The sequence below is a fragment of the Hemitrygon akajei genome, chromosome 7 (genome assembly GCF_048418815.1).
Source record: "Hemitrygon akajei chromosome 7, sHemAka1.3, whole genome shotgun sequence".
Taxonomy (NCBI): domain Eukaryota; kingdom Metazoa; phylum Chordata; class Chondrichthyes; order Myliobatiformes; family Dasyatidae; genus Hemitrygon; species Hemitrygon akajei.
The window spans coordinates 137,711,380-137,729,245 of record NC_133130.1 but is presented as its reverse complement, the minus strand read 5'-3'; the positions used below and the strand labels follow the sequence as shown (position 1 = coordinate 137,729,245).

Genomic DNA, 17,866 nt, shown 5'->3' with positions numbered 1-17,866 from the left:
ACCTAAAACATCTTCTATTTCTCTTATCTCAGGTACGGCCTGATACGAAACGTGAAAGGTACAGAAGCCCGAAGTTCCACACCAGCAGGTTCAAGACAGCTTCTTCCTCCAACCATTTGGTTCTTGAACCAACTAGCAAAGCCCCAGCACTACAGTTTAGTAACACAATAACCTCTCCGATTTGCTTTTGCTCTAAAATGGACTTGTTTGTTCTAATTCAATTCAATTCAAGTTCAACTTTCATTCAACTACATGAGTACTCATGAATACAGCCAAACGAGACAGCGTTGCTCCGAGGTCAATGTGCAAAACACAGTACCAACAGTCACACACGGCACAAATCACACACAGCGTGTCTAAAACAGAAAGATACAGCCATTCAATAGAAGAGTCCAAACTCAAGCCATACAACGCTGCCGAAATCGGCAGACCACAATAGAGCTTGTCTTCTGCCAAGCGAGCACTAGAGGGCAGCACCGACTGCAGCCTGGACACTGCATTCTTCCTTGCAAAAATTGTGTATAGTTCATGCTTAGTTTATGTCTTTCTACTGCTTATCCGATGTTCTGTACCAGTGATGCTGCTGTAAGTTTTTTCATGGCACCTGGGCATACAAGTATGTGTGCATATGACAGTAAACTCAACTTTGACTTTGACCTGCCAAATATTTCTAGAATTTTCTGGTTTAAATTTTTGAATCTCATGTTACAGACTTTTAGTCAGATAGTCTAAACTAGCACCACCTCAGCACATTTTGCAACATTCATTAAAATGCACCAACCAGAAAACTGATAATCTGGCCACAGATCAGCCAAAGAGAGGTGACTGCTTCATAAATGAATGCTTACTTAAACAATGGAAGGCTCGCTAAAGCGTGTCTATTGATGCAAACTGACTTTGAGAAGGTCAACGCAGTTTTAATTTGACTGCCACGGCAAGGACCAGGAAGCTTTGCAAGCACACAGGAGGTGGGTACACTGGTGCTGCAGTGTGTAAGTGACTGGCCTGGTAATCCCAAACAGTGGATTAACATGCCAAGTTAAATTGGCATCTGTGAAGTTTAAATGAAATTAATTAAATAACTTGCAATTAAAAAATAATCCTTGTGACAATCAAGATCATGAAACTCCTGGACTGTTACTGAAGGACAGCTGGTTCACTTCAGTCTCTCGAGCCGCACTCCCCACACTGGTCCATTCACGACTCAAGCCCAATATCAACCAGACTGACTCTTTGCCTCAGCCTGCAATGACCCACCAAACCTTAAAGGCACTAAAAAGGATTGAAGTGGATCATGAAACTGGCTTAACAGCACCTTTGAGGTCTCTAATAAGGGAGCTATGTGCTGGCTTTGCTAACCATGTCCATATCCTGAAATAGAAGCCAAATTAAAAGAGATTGCTGGCATTTAACTTTGTAACGAAGGCACAGACAGTAGAAATGGGCGGTGTTAAACGGGTGGTCAATCTGAGCCTTCGGATGCATGTGTCTAAATTGTAGGTAGGATGGAAGCTACCTTCTGTCATCAACAGACAGTGTGTGTGCGAAATGAAGCCTGCTTTTCAATGCCACATTTCCATAAGACCATGTTTGTCCATTCAGCGCAGAGACAGGGGAAGAATCTCTAACCCAGCATTTCTTTGCCTTTGGGTGCTGGTGTGTATTGCCGACGTTGTGCACAGGTAATCGGCTGCAGCTTTATCCTGGTGTGCTTACTGCCCTGCTCAAGGAGATGATCTGGCGACACGTCTGTTAGCTGCAGGAGAAACCACTCCAGGGTGGTGCTCAGGATAATTTTTTTACAGCTCTCCCAGAGCGGGGCTTGTAATTCACATTTCATTGCTTAGCTGCAAGTAGGGCTGAAACGTTAATCTGAAATAAAAACAGAAAATGATGGAAAAACTCAGCAGTCTGGGCAGCATCAGTGCAGAAAGAAATGGAGATTCCCTTTCCAGAAATGCTGCTCGACTTGCTGAGTGAGTTCAACAGGTTCTGCTTGCATTTGGGGTTCCATTACCTGCTCACCCTTCTGGCCCAATATTCCCGGTAAGCCTTCAAGTCCTGGTTTCCCCTTAAACAGAGAGACACAAACAGATCATTCAGAATTGAACCTTTTTACAAATACTGCTATTCAATTTCACTTTGAAGTTAAGACATGGAAGAAAATACTGAACTTCCAAATTTGTGAGTCACAAAGTTATTGTTGATGAGAAGGAGCAGAAAATCTGCCTCGGAAGGCACAGGCAGTGGCAGAGAGCTGGAATACCGGATCTGGTTTCCATTAGTTACATTTTCAACTTCAGGGCAGCTCAGACCCATTGCAAAATCAATGGTTCACACCAATGCCCTTGAAGAACAGAAAATCCTATAAAAAGCAGTGGAAAGGTCCAGTCCATCATGGGTAAAGCCCTCCCTACCATTCAGCACATCTACACAAAGCATTGTCACAGGAAAACAGCATCCATGTCACGCTCTCTTCCCGTTGCTGCCATCAGGAAGAAGGTACAGGAGTCTCAGGACTCACACCACCAGGTTCAGGAATAGTTATTAACCCTCAACCATCAGGCTCTTGAACCAGAGGGGAGAACTTCATTTGCCCCATCATGAACTGTTCCCACAACCAACGGAGTCACTTTCAAGGACTCTTCATCTCATGTTCTTGATATTTATTACTTATTTATTTATTATTACTATTTCATTCTTTTTGTATTTGCACAGTTTGCTGTGTTTTGCACACTGGTTAAACACCCAAGTTGGTGCTGTCTTTCATTGATTCTGCTATGTTATTGGACTTATTGAGTATGCCTGCAAAAATATGAATCTCAGGGTTGTATATGGTGATATATATGTACTCCGGTAATACATTCACTTTGAACTTTGAATGTTCATCATTTAGCCACAATCTACTGTGTTGTTCATCTAAGACGTTTCACAAAGCTACACTCGTGATATTAAGATACAAATAAAATTTAAAATTTCCTCCACATACCTTCTTGCCTGGGTCACCGGGAGGTCCTGAAATTCCTGCATCACCTCTCGATCCCTGGGACAAGGATAAAACTTTGCTGAGATGATGTGAGGTGAAGAAGACTGACAGTCCAATCAGAATGTTCTACAGGTAAGTGTTACCACTGTTACCTTCTGACTTTTCACACCCCCCCCCATTGACAGTCCAATCAGAATGTTACACAGGTAAGTGTTACCACTGTTACCTTCTAACTCCCCCCCCCATTGACAGTCCAATCAGAATGTTACACAGGTAAGTGTTACCACTGTTACCTTCTAACTCCCCCCCCCCATTGACAGTCCAATCAGAATGTTACACAGGTAAGTGTTACCACTGTTACCTTCTAACTCCCCCCCCCATTGACAGTCCAATCAGAATGTTACACAGGTAAGTGTTACCACTGTTACCTTCTAACTCCCCCCCCCATTGACAGTCCAATCAGAATGTTACACAGGTAAGTGTTACCACTGTTACCTTCTAACTCCCCCCCCCATTGACAGTCCAATCAGAATGTTACACAGGTAAGAGTCACAACTGTTACCTTCTAACTCCCCCCCCCATTGACAGTCCAATCAGAATGTTACACAGGTAAGAGTCACAACTGTTACCTTCTAACTCCCCCCCCCATTGACAGTCCAATCAGAATGTTACACAGGTAAGAGTCACAACTGTTACCTTCTAACTCCCCCCCCCCCCGACAGTCCAATCAGAATGTTACACAGGTAAGAGTCACAACTGTTACCTTCTAACTCCCCCCCCCCATTGACAGTCCAATCAGAATGTTACACAGGTAAGAGTCACAACTGTTACCTTCTAACTCCCCCCCCCCCCCGACAGTCCAATCAGAATGTTACACAGGTAAGTGTTACCACTGTTACCTTCTAACTCCCCCCCCCCCATTGACAGTCCAATCAGAATGTTACACAGGTAAGTGTTACCACTGTTACCTTCTAACTCCCCCCCCCCATTGACAGTCCAATCAGAATGTTACACAGGTAAGTGTTACCACTGTTACCTTCTAACTCCCCCCCCCCATTGACAGTCCAATCAGAATGTTACACAGGTAAGTGTTACCACTGTTACCTTCTAACTCCCCCCCCCCCGACAGTCCAATCAGAATGTTACACAGGTAAGAGTCACAACTGTTACCTTCTAACTCCCCCCCCCCATTGACAGTCCAATCAGAATGTTACACAGGTAAGTGTTACCACTGTTACCTTCTAACTCCCCCCCCCCCATTGACAGTCCAATCAGAATGTTACACAGGTAAGAGTCACAACTGTTACCTTCTAACTCCCCCCCCCATTGACAGTCCAATCAGAATGTTACACAGGTAAGAGTCACAACTGTTACCTTCTAACTCCCCCCCCCCCCGACAGTCCAATCAGAATGTTACACAGGTAAGAGTCACAACTGTTACCTTCTAACTCCCCCCCCCATTGACAGTCCAATCAGAATGTTACACAGGTAAGAGTCACAACTGTTACCTTCTAACTCCCCCCCCCCCGACAGTCCAATCAGAATGTTACACAGGTAAGAGTCACAACTGTTACCTTCTAACTCCCCCCCCCATTGACAGTCCAATCAGAATGTTACACAGGTAAGAGTCACAACTGTTACCTTCTAACTCCCCCCCCCCCGACAGTCCAATCAGAATGTTACACAGGTAAGAGTCACAACTGTTACCTTCTAACTCCCCCCCCCCGACAGTCCAATCAGAATGTTACACAGGTAAGAGTCACAACTGTTACCTTCTAACTCCCCCCCCCCGACAGTCCAATCAGAATGTTACACAGGTAAGAGTCACAACTGTTACCTTCTAACTCCCCCCCCCATTGACAGTCCAATCAGAATGTTACACAGGTAAGAGTCACAACTGTTACCTTCTAACTCCCCCCCCCATTGACAGTCCAATCAGAATGTTACACAGGTAAGAGTCACAACTGTTACCTTCTAACTCCCCCCCCCCATTGACAGTCCAATCAGAATGTTACACAGGTAAGAGTCACAACTGTTACCTTCTAACTCCCCCCCCCATTGACAGTCCAATCAGAATGTTACACAGGTAAGAGTCACAACTGTTACCTTCTAACTCCCCCCCCCCCGACAGTCCAATCAGAATGTTACACAGGTAAGTGTTACCACTGTTACCTTCTAACTCCCCCCCCCCGACAGTCCAATCAGAATGTTACACAGGTAAGAGTCACAACTGTTACCTTCTAACTCCCCCCCCCATTGACAGTCCAATCAGAATGTTACACAGGTAAGTGTTACCACTGTTACCTTCTAACTCCCCCCCCCATTGACAGTCCAATCAGAATGTTACACAGGTAAGAGTCACAACTGTTACCTTCTGACCTTTCACCCCCTGACCCCCTTTTTTAGGTCTTGCTCCGGGAATGCCCTGCAAAACAACATAGGATTTACATTGATTATGAAAGGTTACCTTGTGGTTTTCAATGTTATTCTTTAAAAGGTTCAGCACAAGTTATTCCTTTATTTTGTAATGAGGTAGATGCAGCACAAAAGATAGAGAATTAAAAAAGCACAATAAATATAAATACATAAGATTGCTTATATCCATTGATTGTATATTCCACAAAGTGTTGCCAGGTACAGAAGCATGGGCATGTCTGTACATAAGGTGACAGGAAACAACAAGCAATAATTTTTTGGGGGGGGGGCGGTGGAGGTGGTGATCAGCCTTACTGCTTGGGGAAAGTAACTGTTTTTGAGTCTGGTGGTCCTGGTGTGGATGGAATGTAGCCTCCTCCCTGATGGGAGTGTGGTGAACTACATATACCTGTCTGGACGCCCCCCCCCCCCCCCGGCTGACTGCTCCTGTGGCTCCTCCCACGGACCCCAGTATAAAGGTGATTGGGGACTCCGCCCCGGCCTCAGTCTCCAGGATGTAGTGTGGTGGTCAATTGCTGCTTGTGCTTTCTTCCAGCCAATAAAAGCCTCTATCTCGCCTCACGTCTCCGAGAGTTATTGATGGTGCATCAGGGAGTGGGACGAACAGTCCATAAGCAGGGTGGGTGGGATCCTTCATGATGTCACTGACCCTTTTCTGGCACCTTTCTGTGTGTACGTGATTGATGGCGGGTAGGCTGCTGCCGGTGAAACGCTGGGCAGTTCCGGCTACCCGTTTTAAAGCTTTCCTGCCCGCCGCAGTGCAGCTTCCGTCCCAAGCAGTGATGCAGCTTGTCAGGATGTTCGCTTACTGAACAGCTGTAGAATGACGTGAATACGGATGTGCAGAGTCACGTCATTCTACAGTGCAGAGGGTATTTGTATGTCACGGTGTAGAAGATTGACGTACATTCTAATGGGATATAAAATAAGATGTAGAGCTGGGTTGAGAAGTGGCAGATGGAGTTCAGTCCGGCAAAGTATGAAGTGATTCACTTTGGAAGGTTGAACTTGATGGCCGAACACGGGGTTAATGGCAGGGTTCTTAACAGCGTGGAGGAACAGGAGGATCCTGGGGTCCGCGTCTGTAGATCCCTCAACGACGCAGCACAAGTCGATGGGTCAATTAAAAAGCCGTACGGTGTGTTGGGCTTCCCTATTCAGGGAGTTGAGTTCAAGAGCAACGAGGAAATATTAGAGCTCTTTAAAACTTGGGTTAGACAAGACTTGGAATGTTGTGTTCAGTTCCTGGTCAGCTCATCAGAGGAAGGATGTGGAAGCTTTAGAGAGGGGGCACCTCCTAATAACGTGGCAACTGAATGTATGTTTGTAGTCTTCTGCTACTGTTGTCCATCCACTTGAAGTTTCAACGTGTTGTGTGTTCAGAGATGCTCTCCTCCACACCACTGTTGTAACGTGTGGTTATTTGCGTTACTGTTGCCTTCCTGTCAGCTTGAACCAATCTGGACATTCTCCTACGACCTCTCTCATTAACAAGGAATTTTCGCCCACGGAACTGCCACTCACTGGCTGTTTTTCTGTTTCTCACACCATTCTCAGCAAACTCCAGAGACTGTTATGCATGAGAATCCCAGGAGATCAGCAGTTTCTGAGATACGCAAACCACATGGTCTGGCACCAACAATCATTCCACAGTCAAAGTCACTTAGATCACATTTAGATCAGAGTCGACTGTACTTCCTTAGAAGGTTGGCGTCATTCAATGTCTGTAGTGAGATGCTGAAGATGTTCTATAGGTCAGTTGTGGAGAGTGCCCTCTTCTTTGTGGTGGCGTGTTGGGGAGGAAGCATTAAGAAGAGGGACGCCTCACGTTTTAATAAGCTGGTAAGGAAGGCGGGCTCTGTCGTGGGCAAAGTACTGGAGAGTTTAACATCGGTAACTGAGTGAAGGGTGCTGAGTAGGCTACGGTCAATTATGGAAAACTCTGAACATCCTCTACATAGCACCATCCAGAGACAGAGAAGCAGTTTCAGCGACAGGTTACTATCGATGCAATGCTCCTCAGACAGGATGAAGAGGTCAATCCCCAATGCCATTAGGCTTTACAATTCAACCGCCAGGACTTAAGAACTTTTTAAAAGCTATTATTAATGCTTTTTGAGATAGTGATTTAGATGCATATCATATTTTTTACTGAGTTAAGTATTGTATGTTATTAGTTTTGCTACAACAAGTGTATGGGACATTGGAAAAAAAGTTGAATTTCCCCATGGGGATGAATAAAGTATCTATCTATCTATCTATCATTTCTTCCCCATTCTAATGGATGAACTGAACAACTGACCCTCTTGATCATGTCTGCTCCTGTGCCTTAAGCTAACTATTAACCCAGCACCATGTTAATGAGCCACAACTTACAGGAGGTCCGATTGATCCAGATGGTCCTGCTGGTCCCCTCTCGCCCCTTGGGCCCTGAAATTCAGAAACAATAAGTCAGTATTTCAATGGTCAAAGACAGCCGTGGCTCATGTATGTAACAGCTAATACAGTGCTCACAATAGAACAGTGATCTATTCATTGGAGGGAGAACTGAGTCACTCTGGAGGCATTGCTGAATTCAGCATTGTTCCTGCCTTTGTTTGCAAATCACTCATTGGCCACATCCCTCCCCATCTCTCCAACTCACAGTCACAGAGACATGAAGAGAAACAGCAGTAAAACAGGCCCTTCAGCCCATTGAATCTGCACTGACCTTTGACCCTTCCATTGACACTAATCCTATTTTTTAGTTCTCCCTGCATCTCTTCAGATCTTACCACTCTTCCACGATGAGCAATTCACAGAGTCTAATGAACCTCTAGGCCCACATCTTCGGAATATGGGGGGACACCCAAGTGCTCACAAGGAGACCGTGCAAACTCCACACTGACAACACTGAGCTCAGAAATGAACCCAGGTAACTGACGTTCCGATGCAGTGGATCTAGAGTCTGTACCACGGTTCCACCCATCCTCTGAGGCCTCCATCCCCCAACAACAGCTTCTCATGCACATCCCATCTGAACGGTGTTCTTGTCGCCGACTCACCCATGTTCAAAATCCAAGATTCGTTCTTTCCCTATCCTCTCTGTTCCTTGGTGTCAACGTGTTAGAAGATTTATCTTGGGCCCAATATAATGATGCAATTATGCAGAAAGTGTGGCAGTGGCTACATTTCATTAGGAGTCTGAGGAGATTTGGGATGTCACTGAAGCAAATATCACCAGAGGTACCACGGACAGCATCCTGACTGGTTGCTTTGTTTGTCTGGTATGAAGGCACCACTGCACAGGATCAGAAAATGCTGCAGGGAATTGTAAATCCAGCCAGCTCCATCACGGGCACTAGCCTCCCCACAATCACGGACATCTTCAAAGAGTAATGCCTCAAGAAAGCGTCATTGTTCAGACCGGGACATGCTCTCTTCTCGTTGTCACCATCAGGAGCCTGAAGGCACACACTCAGCAATTCAGGAACAGCTTCTTCCCCTTTGCCATCAGATTTCTGAATGAAGCATGAACCCATGAACACGACCTCACTATTTTGCACTCTTGATGAAGGGTTTCGGCCCGAAACGTCGTCACTGCCTCCTCCCATAGATGCTGTCTGGCCTGCTGAGTTCTGCCAGCATTTTGTGTTTTTACTCACTATTTTGCTCTTTCTTTGCACTACTTATCTATTAAAAAAAAAAGATTTTCTTGGTGTGTAGGAAGGAAACGACCACCTCCTTCTGAAACCTTCAAGCCCACTACTGTGGTCAACTGGATATCCAAAGTGATCTGCTGTAAGGTTTCCATGGACCAATGGCAGCAGGGGGCCTAGACTTCAGTACATGTGGACTCTGGTGTAATGATGCCTGCCCTTGAAAAGCACCAGGGACAACTAGCTTGTTTTCCAACTTTCTTTTGATTTGTTGGAGCGACAATCACCGGGTTCCCCTGCAGATGCCTCAGAGCTTTGCATCACATCAGCTCTGCCCACGACTTCAGGAAGCTGCAGGGAGTTGTGGACACAGCTCAGTCTATCATGGAAACCAGCCTCCCCTCCGTGGACCCTATCTACACTTCCTTCTGCCTCAGTAAAGCTGCCAGCATTACCACAGACCCCATGCACCCCAAACACTCTCTCTTCTCTCATGAGGCTGAAGATTAAAAAGCCTGACAGCATGTAACAACAGACTCAAGGAGAGCTTCTATCCCACTACTATAAGTATATTGAATTGGCCCGTAGTATGATCAGACGGACCCTTGATCTCACAATCTACACCGTCAGACCTTGCACTTAATTGTCCGCCCGCACTGCAGTTTCTCTGTGACATTGACTCTGCAGTCTACGATTGTGTTACTGCTCCTCTTCCTTCTACAATGCTCTGACCTGTGAGGGATCTGTAGGCTGGCATGCAAAACAAAGTTCTCCACTGCACCTCGCTACACGTGACAATAATAATAAACCAACGTAGCGGAGACAGGGCGGTGAGTCTCTGCAGTGTAAATATAGGATCTGAGCGCCATGGGACTCAATACATTGAAGATAGGGTGTTAGTTGATGATCTCTTAAGGAGGGGTCTCCGACGAAAGGTCATCGACCTGAAACAATAGTCGTTCCTCTTTCCACAGGTGCTGCCAATCTACTGAGTCTTTTCCTGCACTTTGCATTCTTATTTCAAATTTCCAGCATCTACGTCATTCCTTTGATCTCATTTTACTTTGTCCGGCAAGCCGCCATCATCAAAGACTGGAACGGAAACAAAGGTGAAGATTTGTTCTCTGCAGTGAGCAGTATGTATGTGTTGGATGGCACTGATGCAGTATGTTTCCAGTGTCTTTAGGGATTGGACAGATTAGTAAATCTGTTAATTCAATGCTCATTGCAATCTGTAAAGAACTATCAGTGGCTGAAGCCCCCAGTATAATGTTCCTTACTCGGTTTCTCTTGACAGGCTGAAAAGCCAATTTTCTCTCTTTTTTTGATTTTGATTTTGGACCTTTGCAACATGTCTACTCTAGATTTTTAAATACGAGAGATTCTGCAGATGCTGGAAATCTAGAGCAATGTGCACAAAATGCAGGAGGAACTCAGTAACTCGGGCAGCAGTAATGGAAATAAAAAACAGTCAACGTTTCAGGCCGAGACCCTTCTCTTCCTGTATTCTGAATAGCTTTGCCATGGCATATATCCAAAGCCTCAGGACGATACAGAAACTCTCTTGATAATGGTTTTAATTGCAGGCATACTTTCTCAGCAGGAACTTTGACCTGAATTGTGAAGGCTTTCTAAAACACAAAATACTGTGCCTTACCTTTAGTCCTTTATTCCCTCTTAGTCCTCTTGGTCCTGCTTTTCCCCTCCTCCCCTAGAACAGAGAAAAGAATGTCACCAGAATAATAACTACCATGAGTCACTGAGAAATGTGATTTGTTTTAGTCTAGGAGGAACTTGTTGTTAGGATTTTGATGCATACCTCTCTTCCTGGATTCCCCGGGTGTCCTGGAATTCCATCAAGCCCGTTATCACCCTGAAACAGGAATAGTTGAGAGAATACCAAGGTTATTGTAAAAGTAACACAAGAGATCCTGCAGATGCTCTAAATCTTGAGAAACACAATGCTGGAGGAATTCAGGAAGTCAGGCAGCATCTATGGAGGGGAATAAACAGTCAAAGTTTTGGAAAAGATCTCAGCCTTCCCATTTCTGTCTTAACTGGTTCAACAACTATACCCCTGGTTCCTGATTCCTGAGAAGGGAAGCATCTACTTTATCAAACGCCTTTGGAAAATTGCTTGGCTCAGAGAAAACACTCAGAGAAACACAAGAGACTGCAGATGCTGGATTCTGGAGAAACAAACAATCTGCTGGAGGAATTTGGGGGGTCAGAGTAGCGGGGGGAATAGAATTGTTGACTTTTAGGGTCAAAATCCTGAATTAGAGCCTAACTGCCTCCTTTCTTCCAACATCAGCACATTCAATCATACAAAAAAAATGGGCAACTTCTGAGGATACAGAGTTTTGACCAGAGGCTAATCTGGACATCGGAAGTTTGGAGAGGAGAGGACTTCAATCAGGTCGTCATCCCGAGGATAAAAGGCAGGGGTGGGTCACAACAGTGTAATAGAGCTTGGAGCAATGGCCAACCATTTGGGATTGATTAGCAAATTAAAGGAAGGCAGGGCAAGCACAGCAGCTGTTATCTGAGTGGACAGAGTCAGAGTGGTGGTCTTACGGCTTCAGCAATGAGGGGCTTCACTCAGGCAAAGCAAAGGAAAGAAAAGCTCAAGTTATTTTTTCCTTCTCTTCTTTATATCTGCTCAGCTAGGACAGTAGAGATACCAGGCAGGATAGTGCAATGCTCCTCTTGTGGGATGTGGGAAAGCAGGGAGACTTCCAGTGTCCTTGATCACCACAACTGTGAGAACTGCACCCAGCTGCAGCTTCTAACAAACTGCGTAAAGGAGTTGGAGCTGGAACTGGATGAACACCGGATCATTTGAGAGGCTGAAGGGGTGATAGATAGGACATATGGCGAGGTAGTTACACCCAAGGTGCAGGACACAGGAAACTGGGTGACAGTCAGGAAGGGGAAAGGGGTTAAGAAGCCAGTTCAGTGTACCCCTGTGGCCATCCCCCTCGACAACGGGTATACCACTTTGGGTACTGTCGCGGGTGATGACCTAGTAGAGGAAAAATAAAAGTGGTTGGGTCTCCAGCACCAAGCCTGGCTCTCTGACTCAGAAGGGAAGTGGGGAGAAGAAGCACTCTATGGTGATAGGGGATTCATTAGGTAGGGGAATGGACAGGAAATTCTGTGGGCAAGAACGAGATTCCTGGACAGTACGTTGCCTCCTGGGTGCCAGGGTTTGGGGCATTCTTAAGTGGGAGGGTGAACAGCCAGAAGTTGTGTTCCATATAAGTACCAATGACATGGATAGGACGAGTGACGAGGTTCTGCACAGGGAGTTCACAGAGGTGGTGTTAAGTTAAAGACAGGACCTCCAGGGTTGTGATTTCAGGATTTCTACCAGTGCCACATGCTAGTGAGATTATACAGTTTAATATGTGGCTAAGGAGTTGGTATAGGTGAGAAGGCATATGATTTTTGGATTATTGGGCTCTTTTCCAGGGGAGGTGGGACTTGCACACAAGGGACGGTTTGTATCTGAACTGGAGTGGACTAATATCCTAGCAGGAATGTTTGTTACTGTTGCACGGTGGAGTTTAAACTAGAGTTGTAGGGGAATGGGAACAGCTCGTGGAGAGGTTGTGGAGGTAGATGTTGGTAAGTTGTCAGACAAAGTTACTGTAGGATTCAAACGGTTGAGCATAGTGCAACAAAATCAAAACGGATGAATACAGGACTGAAGGTGTTGTATCTGAATGTGTGCAGTATACTGAATAAGGTAGATGAACTTGGAGTACAGATGCAGATTGGCAGGTATGATGTTACAGGCATCGCTGAATCATGGCTGAAAGATTATAGCTGGGAGATTATTGTCCAAGAATGCACATTGTATTGACAGGACAGGCAGGAAGACAGAGTTAGGTGTTGTGCAATGAATCAGAATTTATTGGAGATTGTAAGGTAAAAGAAACTTTAGGGGCAAGTAATCATAATATGGTCACATTTACCATGAAATTTGAGAAGGAGAAGCTAAAGTCAGATGAATCAGCGTTACTGGGGAGTAAAGGGAATTACTTTGAGGAGGAGTTGGCCAGCATTTATTGGAAAAGAACACTGGCAGGGATGATGGCAGAGCAGCAACGGCTGGAATTTCAGGAAGCAATTTGGAAGGCACAGGATATATACATCCCAAAGAGGAAGAAGTATTCTGAAGGAAAGTTGACATAACCGTGGCTAATAAGAGAAGTTAAAGCCAAAATAAAAGCCAAAGAGAGGGCATATAATAAGAGTAAAAATTAGTGGGCAGTTAGAGGATTGGGAAGCTTTGAAAAACCAACAGAAGGCAACTAAAAAGTCATTAAGAAGGTAAAGGTGGAAGATGAAAGTACACTACCAAAAGTTTCAATGGATACATAAAGTGTAAAAGAGAGGCGAGAGTGGGTATCGGACCACTAGAAAACAATGCTGGAGAGGTAGTAACAGGGTACAACAAAATGGCAGACGAAATGAATAAGCATTTTGCATCAGCCTTCACTGTGAAACACACTAGCAGTATGGTGGAAGTTCCAGGTGTCAGGAGGAATAAAGCGTGTGAAGTTACCATAACTAGAGAGAAGGTTCTTGGGAAACTGAAAGGTCTTAAGGTAGATAAGTCACCTGGACCAGATGGTGTAAACCCCAGAGAAACCTCTGAAAGAGGTGGTTGAAGAGATAATGATCTTTCAAGAATCACAGCAATCTGGAATGGTTCTGGAAGACTGGAAAATTGCAAGTGTCACCCCACTCTTCAAGAAGGGAGAGAAGCAGAAGAAAGGAAACTATAGACTGGTCAGTCAAACCTCAGTGGTTGGGAAGATGTTGCAGTCGATTATTAAGGATGAGGTCTCGAGGTACTTGGAGGCACATGATAAAGCAGGCCGTAGTCAGCATGGTTTCCTCAAGGGAAAATCTTGCCTGACAAATCGGTAGGAATTCTTTGAAGAAACAACAAGCAAGATAGACAAAGGAGAATCAGTTGATGTTGTGTACTTGGATTTTCAGAAGGCCTTTGAAGCGGCTTAAAAAGCTCTGAGCACATGGTATTACAGAAAAGATTCTGGCATGGATAAAGCAGTGTTTCATTAGCAGGAGGCAAAGAGTGGGAATAAAGAGAGCCTCTTCTGATTGGTTGTCAGTGACTAGTGATGCTCCACAGGGGTCTGTGTTGGGACAAATTCTTCTTATGTGACATGTTAATGATTTGGATGATGGAATTGTGGGCTTTCTTGCAAAGTTTGCAGATGATATGAAGATAGGTGAAGGGCAGGTAGTTTTGAGGAAGTACAGAGGCTACAGAAGGACAGAGATTCGGAGAATTGACAAAAACATGGCAGATGGAATGCAACGTTGAGAAGTGTATTCACTTGGATTCAGAAGAATGAAGGGTGACCAATCAAATTATGAAAAGCCTTGATAGAGTGGATGTGGAGAGGATGTTTACTGTGGTGGGGGAGTCTAAGACCAGAGGACACAGCCTCAGAATAGAGGGGCATCCTTTTAGAATGGAGATGAGGAGGAACTTCTTCAGCTAGAATGGTGAATCTGTGGAATTCTTTGCCACAGGAAGTCATGGAGGCCAAGCCTTTATGTATATTTAAGGCAGAGGTTGATAGGTTCTTGACTGGTCAGGGTATGAAGGGATACGGGGAGAAGGCTGGAGACTGGGGCAGACAGGAACATTGGATCAGCCGTTATAAAATGGTGGAGCAGATGCGATGGGCCAAATGGCCTAATTCTGTCCTATATCTTATGTTTCCATATGACACTGAGCAAATTACTTTGGCTGAGTACAGATGTGGCCCTTGCTACGATCTGCTGATTAATCAGAAATATTTACCACAATCAGCCTGGAAGCTTTCATTTATTAACAGACTGGAAGCTGAGAAGCAACCACCTGAACTACAGAAAGTGATGCTGCTCTGGCATTACAAACTCTGGTGCTCTGTATTTTAATTTGTGGTTAACTTCAGAATTTAAAGTTAAATTTGCTCAATTCCTTCACCATTCTACACTGTGTAGAACTGATCCTATTGACATGTCATCTGACCCGTCACAAAGAAGGTATGGCAGCATCTCTACTGCATTAGGAGTCCGAGGAGATCTGGGCTGTCACCAAACACCAGCATATTTCTACAAATGCACGGTGAAGAGCATTCAGACCGGTTGCATCACTGCCTGGCATGGAGGGTCCAATGAACAGAATTGGAAGAGGCTGCAGAGGGTTGTAGATTCAACCAGTTCCATCACCTACCACTGAGGACATCTTCAAACAGCAGTATCTCTAGAAAGCGGCACCCATCACTAAGAAACCTCACCCTCTGAAACATGCCTGTTTCTTGTTACTACCATCGGCGAGGGGGTACAGGAGCTTGAAGACCTACCCTCAACATTTTAGGAACATCTTCTTCCCCTCTGCCATCAGATTAAACCAGGGACACACCCTCATAATTCCCCTGTATTTATTTATTGTAATGTACAGTATTTTTTTTCTGTTTTGCACTGTATTCCTGCTTTCTACAAAGTGTCCATAACCCTTCATTCTCTACCTTAGAACCTATTGAATGCCTCTATCATGCTTGCTTACACCACCATCCCTGGCAGTGTACTAAAAAGAAAAAGACCCATAAATCTTCTTTGAGCTTACCTCCTCTCATCTTGTCTGGTATTAGACATTTCGATCCAAGGAAACAGATAGTGTCTGTCTCCTCTGTTTATGCCTCTTATAAATCTCTATTAGGTCTCCTCTCAGCCTCCCTGCTCCAGAGAAAACAACTCAGTCTTGCGCAAACTTTCCTTGTAGCACATGCCCTCTAGTCCAGGCAGCATCCTGGTAAACCTCTTCTGCTCCCTCTCCAAAGCCTCAACATTTGTCCTGTAGTGGGGTGACCAGAACAGAATGCCGTATTCCAACGCAATCATACCAGAGTTTTATAAAGCTGCAGCATAACTTCCCGAATAGAGAACGTGAAGCCTCAACCACCATACGTGACTAAATGGTTCGACCATTCTTTGAAATCACTTCACCTTTTCTCCTTTGACCCCTTTTTTGCCTTCAGAGCCTTCTTGGCCTCTTGGACCCTGAAGGTGGAAACAAAGTACATTTAAAATATGGCAGGGAAGAGGGTATTTGTGTCTTAGTTTCGAAAAAGGAATTAGTATTTACCATTTTGCTTGGATGTCCGGCTTCACCCTGTGGTCCTTGCTCACCAGTGGGACCCTAATTGGACAGATTGGAGTGAATTGGATAGATTTCCAATTGTAAGTTCATAATGAAGGCCTCGAGCATTGTAAACTACTATGTATTTTACAATTTTAGTCGTGCCAGGGATTTAATGTCACCACCTACCTTCGTTCCTAGTTTCCCTGTTGGGCCTCGTTCTCCAGATACTCCATCTGGCCCCTGGAAGTATGAAATTTGTTAGTCAGTTATTCTAGATGGAGACTGAAATTAATGAAACTAAGTTAAAGCACATAACCACACAGGGCCCCTGTACACCTGGGACACTGTGCACGGGTCTGGCCTCCCCAGGCAAGGAAGAATAGGCTCAATGGAGTGAAGCCAATATTCAGCAGATAGACTTCTGGGGTGCAGATGTTGTTCTTTCAGTAGAAATGAAGGTAAATAGACCCATACTAGGGCTTAGAGGTGATTTCACAGAATTCCATACATTTCTGATAGGCAAGGTTGATATGACAATTGGCTGGAACGTCTAGAACCAGGGGACACAGTTTTAAAATAAAGGATAAGACCTGAGATAAGATTAAATGTCTTCACCCAGAGGGCTGTGACTCTCTGGAATGTATGACGTGAGAGGACTCTGGAGATCAGTTGCTAATGTATTCAGGACAAGATCCATAGATTATTATGTGTTACAGGACTCAAACAACAAAATAAGGAAAGGAGGATGATCTTGTTGAATGATGAGGCAGGCATGAGATGACTTCTGTTGTTTGGATAGCTGAAGAGGAAGGAGGATACGTAAGTGGTGGCGAAAGGAATGAAAGGTTCTGATGGTGGGACAAGAGAGCCTCAGATGGAGGTTACAAACATCATCAACTCATAGAGTGGTACAGAACAAAACAGAAACTCTGATTGAGGTCAGTCGGGCTCTTCAGCTCCATGTGTAGGATGCAGATAACAATCTGAGGACTTTAAGGAGAATGTGCAAACCCTGGACTGCTCTTCTGAGTAAATTACTTTGCACAACCCAAAACGCTCTGCCTTCTACAAGGGTTTCTAAGCCCTTCTACTTTGACAATGTTTTGCACATAATTGATTTTATATCTGAATAGATGGGTTGAACACACTAGAATTGAATCTGTAGCCAATTTTGTTTTGCGCTCAAATAATTAGAAATCATTACAGACATTGCACTTACCACAAAAATCAAATGCTTTCAATCTGTTTAGACAAGGATTTTTGCAGAATGACAGATGTAAATCATTTCAGTTCCTCAAAGTTGATAGGGAATTTGAGTATCAACTTGGAATGGAAAGGCAGATAACTCACCATGGGTCCTGGTTCACCCTTGGGACCACTCTCACCCTTCACTCCCTGAAGTCCGAGTTCACCTTTGGGGCCTGGGGAACCTTTTGATCCCATGGAACCTGATGGACCCTGTATCATATGATTTTAACCAAAGGTGTATAATATAGGAAAGCAATAATTTGAAGTAGTATATCAGTACATTATCCATCTCATAGCTGCCCATTAATTGAAATGCATAATGTTTTTCCCAACTGCAAATTGATATCTTCTAGAGTGAAGAACAATGACAACCATTTCCCTATCAAT

General features: G+C 44.6%; 1 protein-coding gene across 1 annotated transcript in view; it reads right to left on the bottom strand.

Annotated features, from left to right (window-relative positions):
• The window catches only part of LOC140730960 (uncharacterized), a 405,020-nt gene that overhangs the window by 39,454 nt on the left and 347,700 nt on the right, over window positions 1-17,866 (bottom strand). Inside the window, exons 49-58 of the mRNA XM_073052071.1 lie at window positions 17,582-17,689; window positions 16,418-16,471; window positions 16,235-16,288; window positions 16,096-16,149; window positions 10,880-10,933; window positions 10,718-10,771; window positions 7,799-7,852; window positions 5,358-5,411; window positions 2,990-3,043; window positions 2,018-2,071 (exon numbers count right to left, since the gene is read on the bottom strand). Coding sequence (XP_072908172.1) covers window positions 2,018-2,071; window positions 2,990-3,043; window positions 5,358-5,411; window positions 7,799-7,852; window positions 10,718-10,771; window positions 10,880-10,933; window positions 16,096-16,149; window positions 16,235-16,288; window positions 16,418-16,471; window positions 17,582-17,689 — 594 coding nt within the window. The remainder of the gene's footprint in view (window positions 1-2,017; window positions 2,072-2,989; window positions 3,044-5,357; window positions 5,412-7,798; window positions 7,853-10,717; window positions 10,772-10,879; window positions 10,934-16,095; window positions 16,150-16,234; window positions 16,289-16,417; window positions 16,472-17,581; window positions 17,690-17,866) is intronic.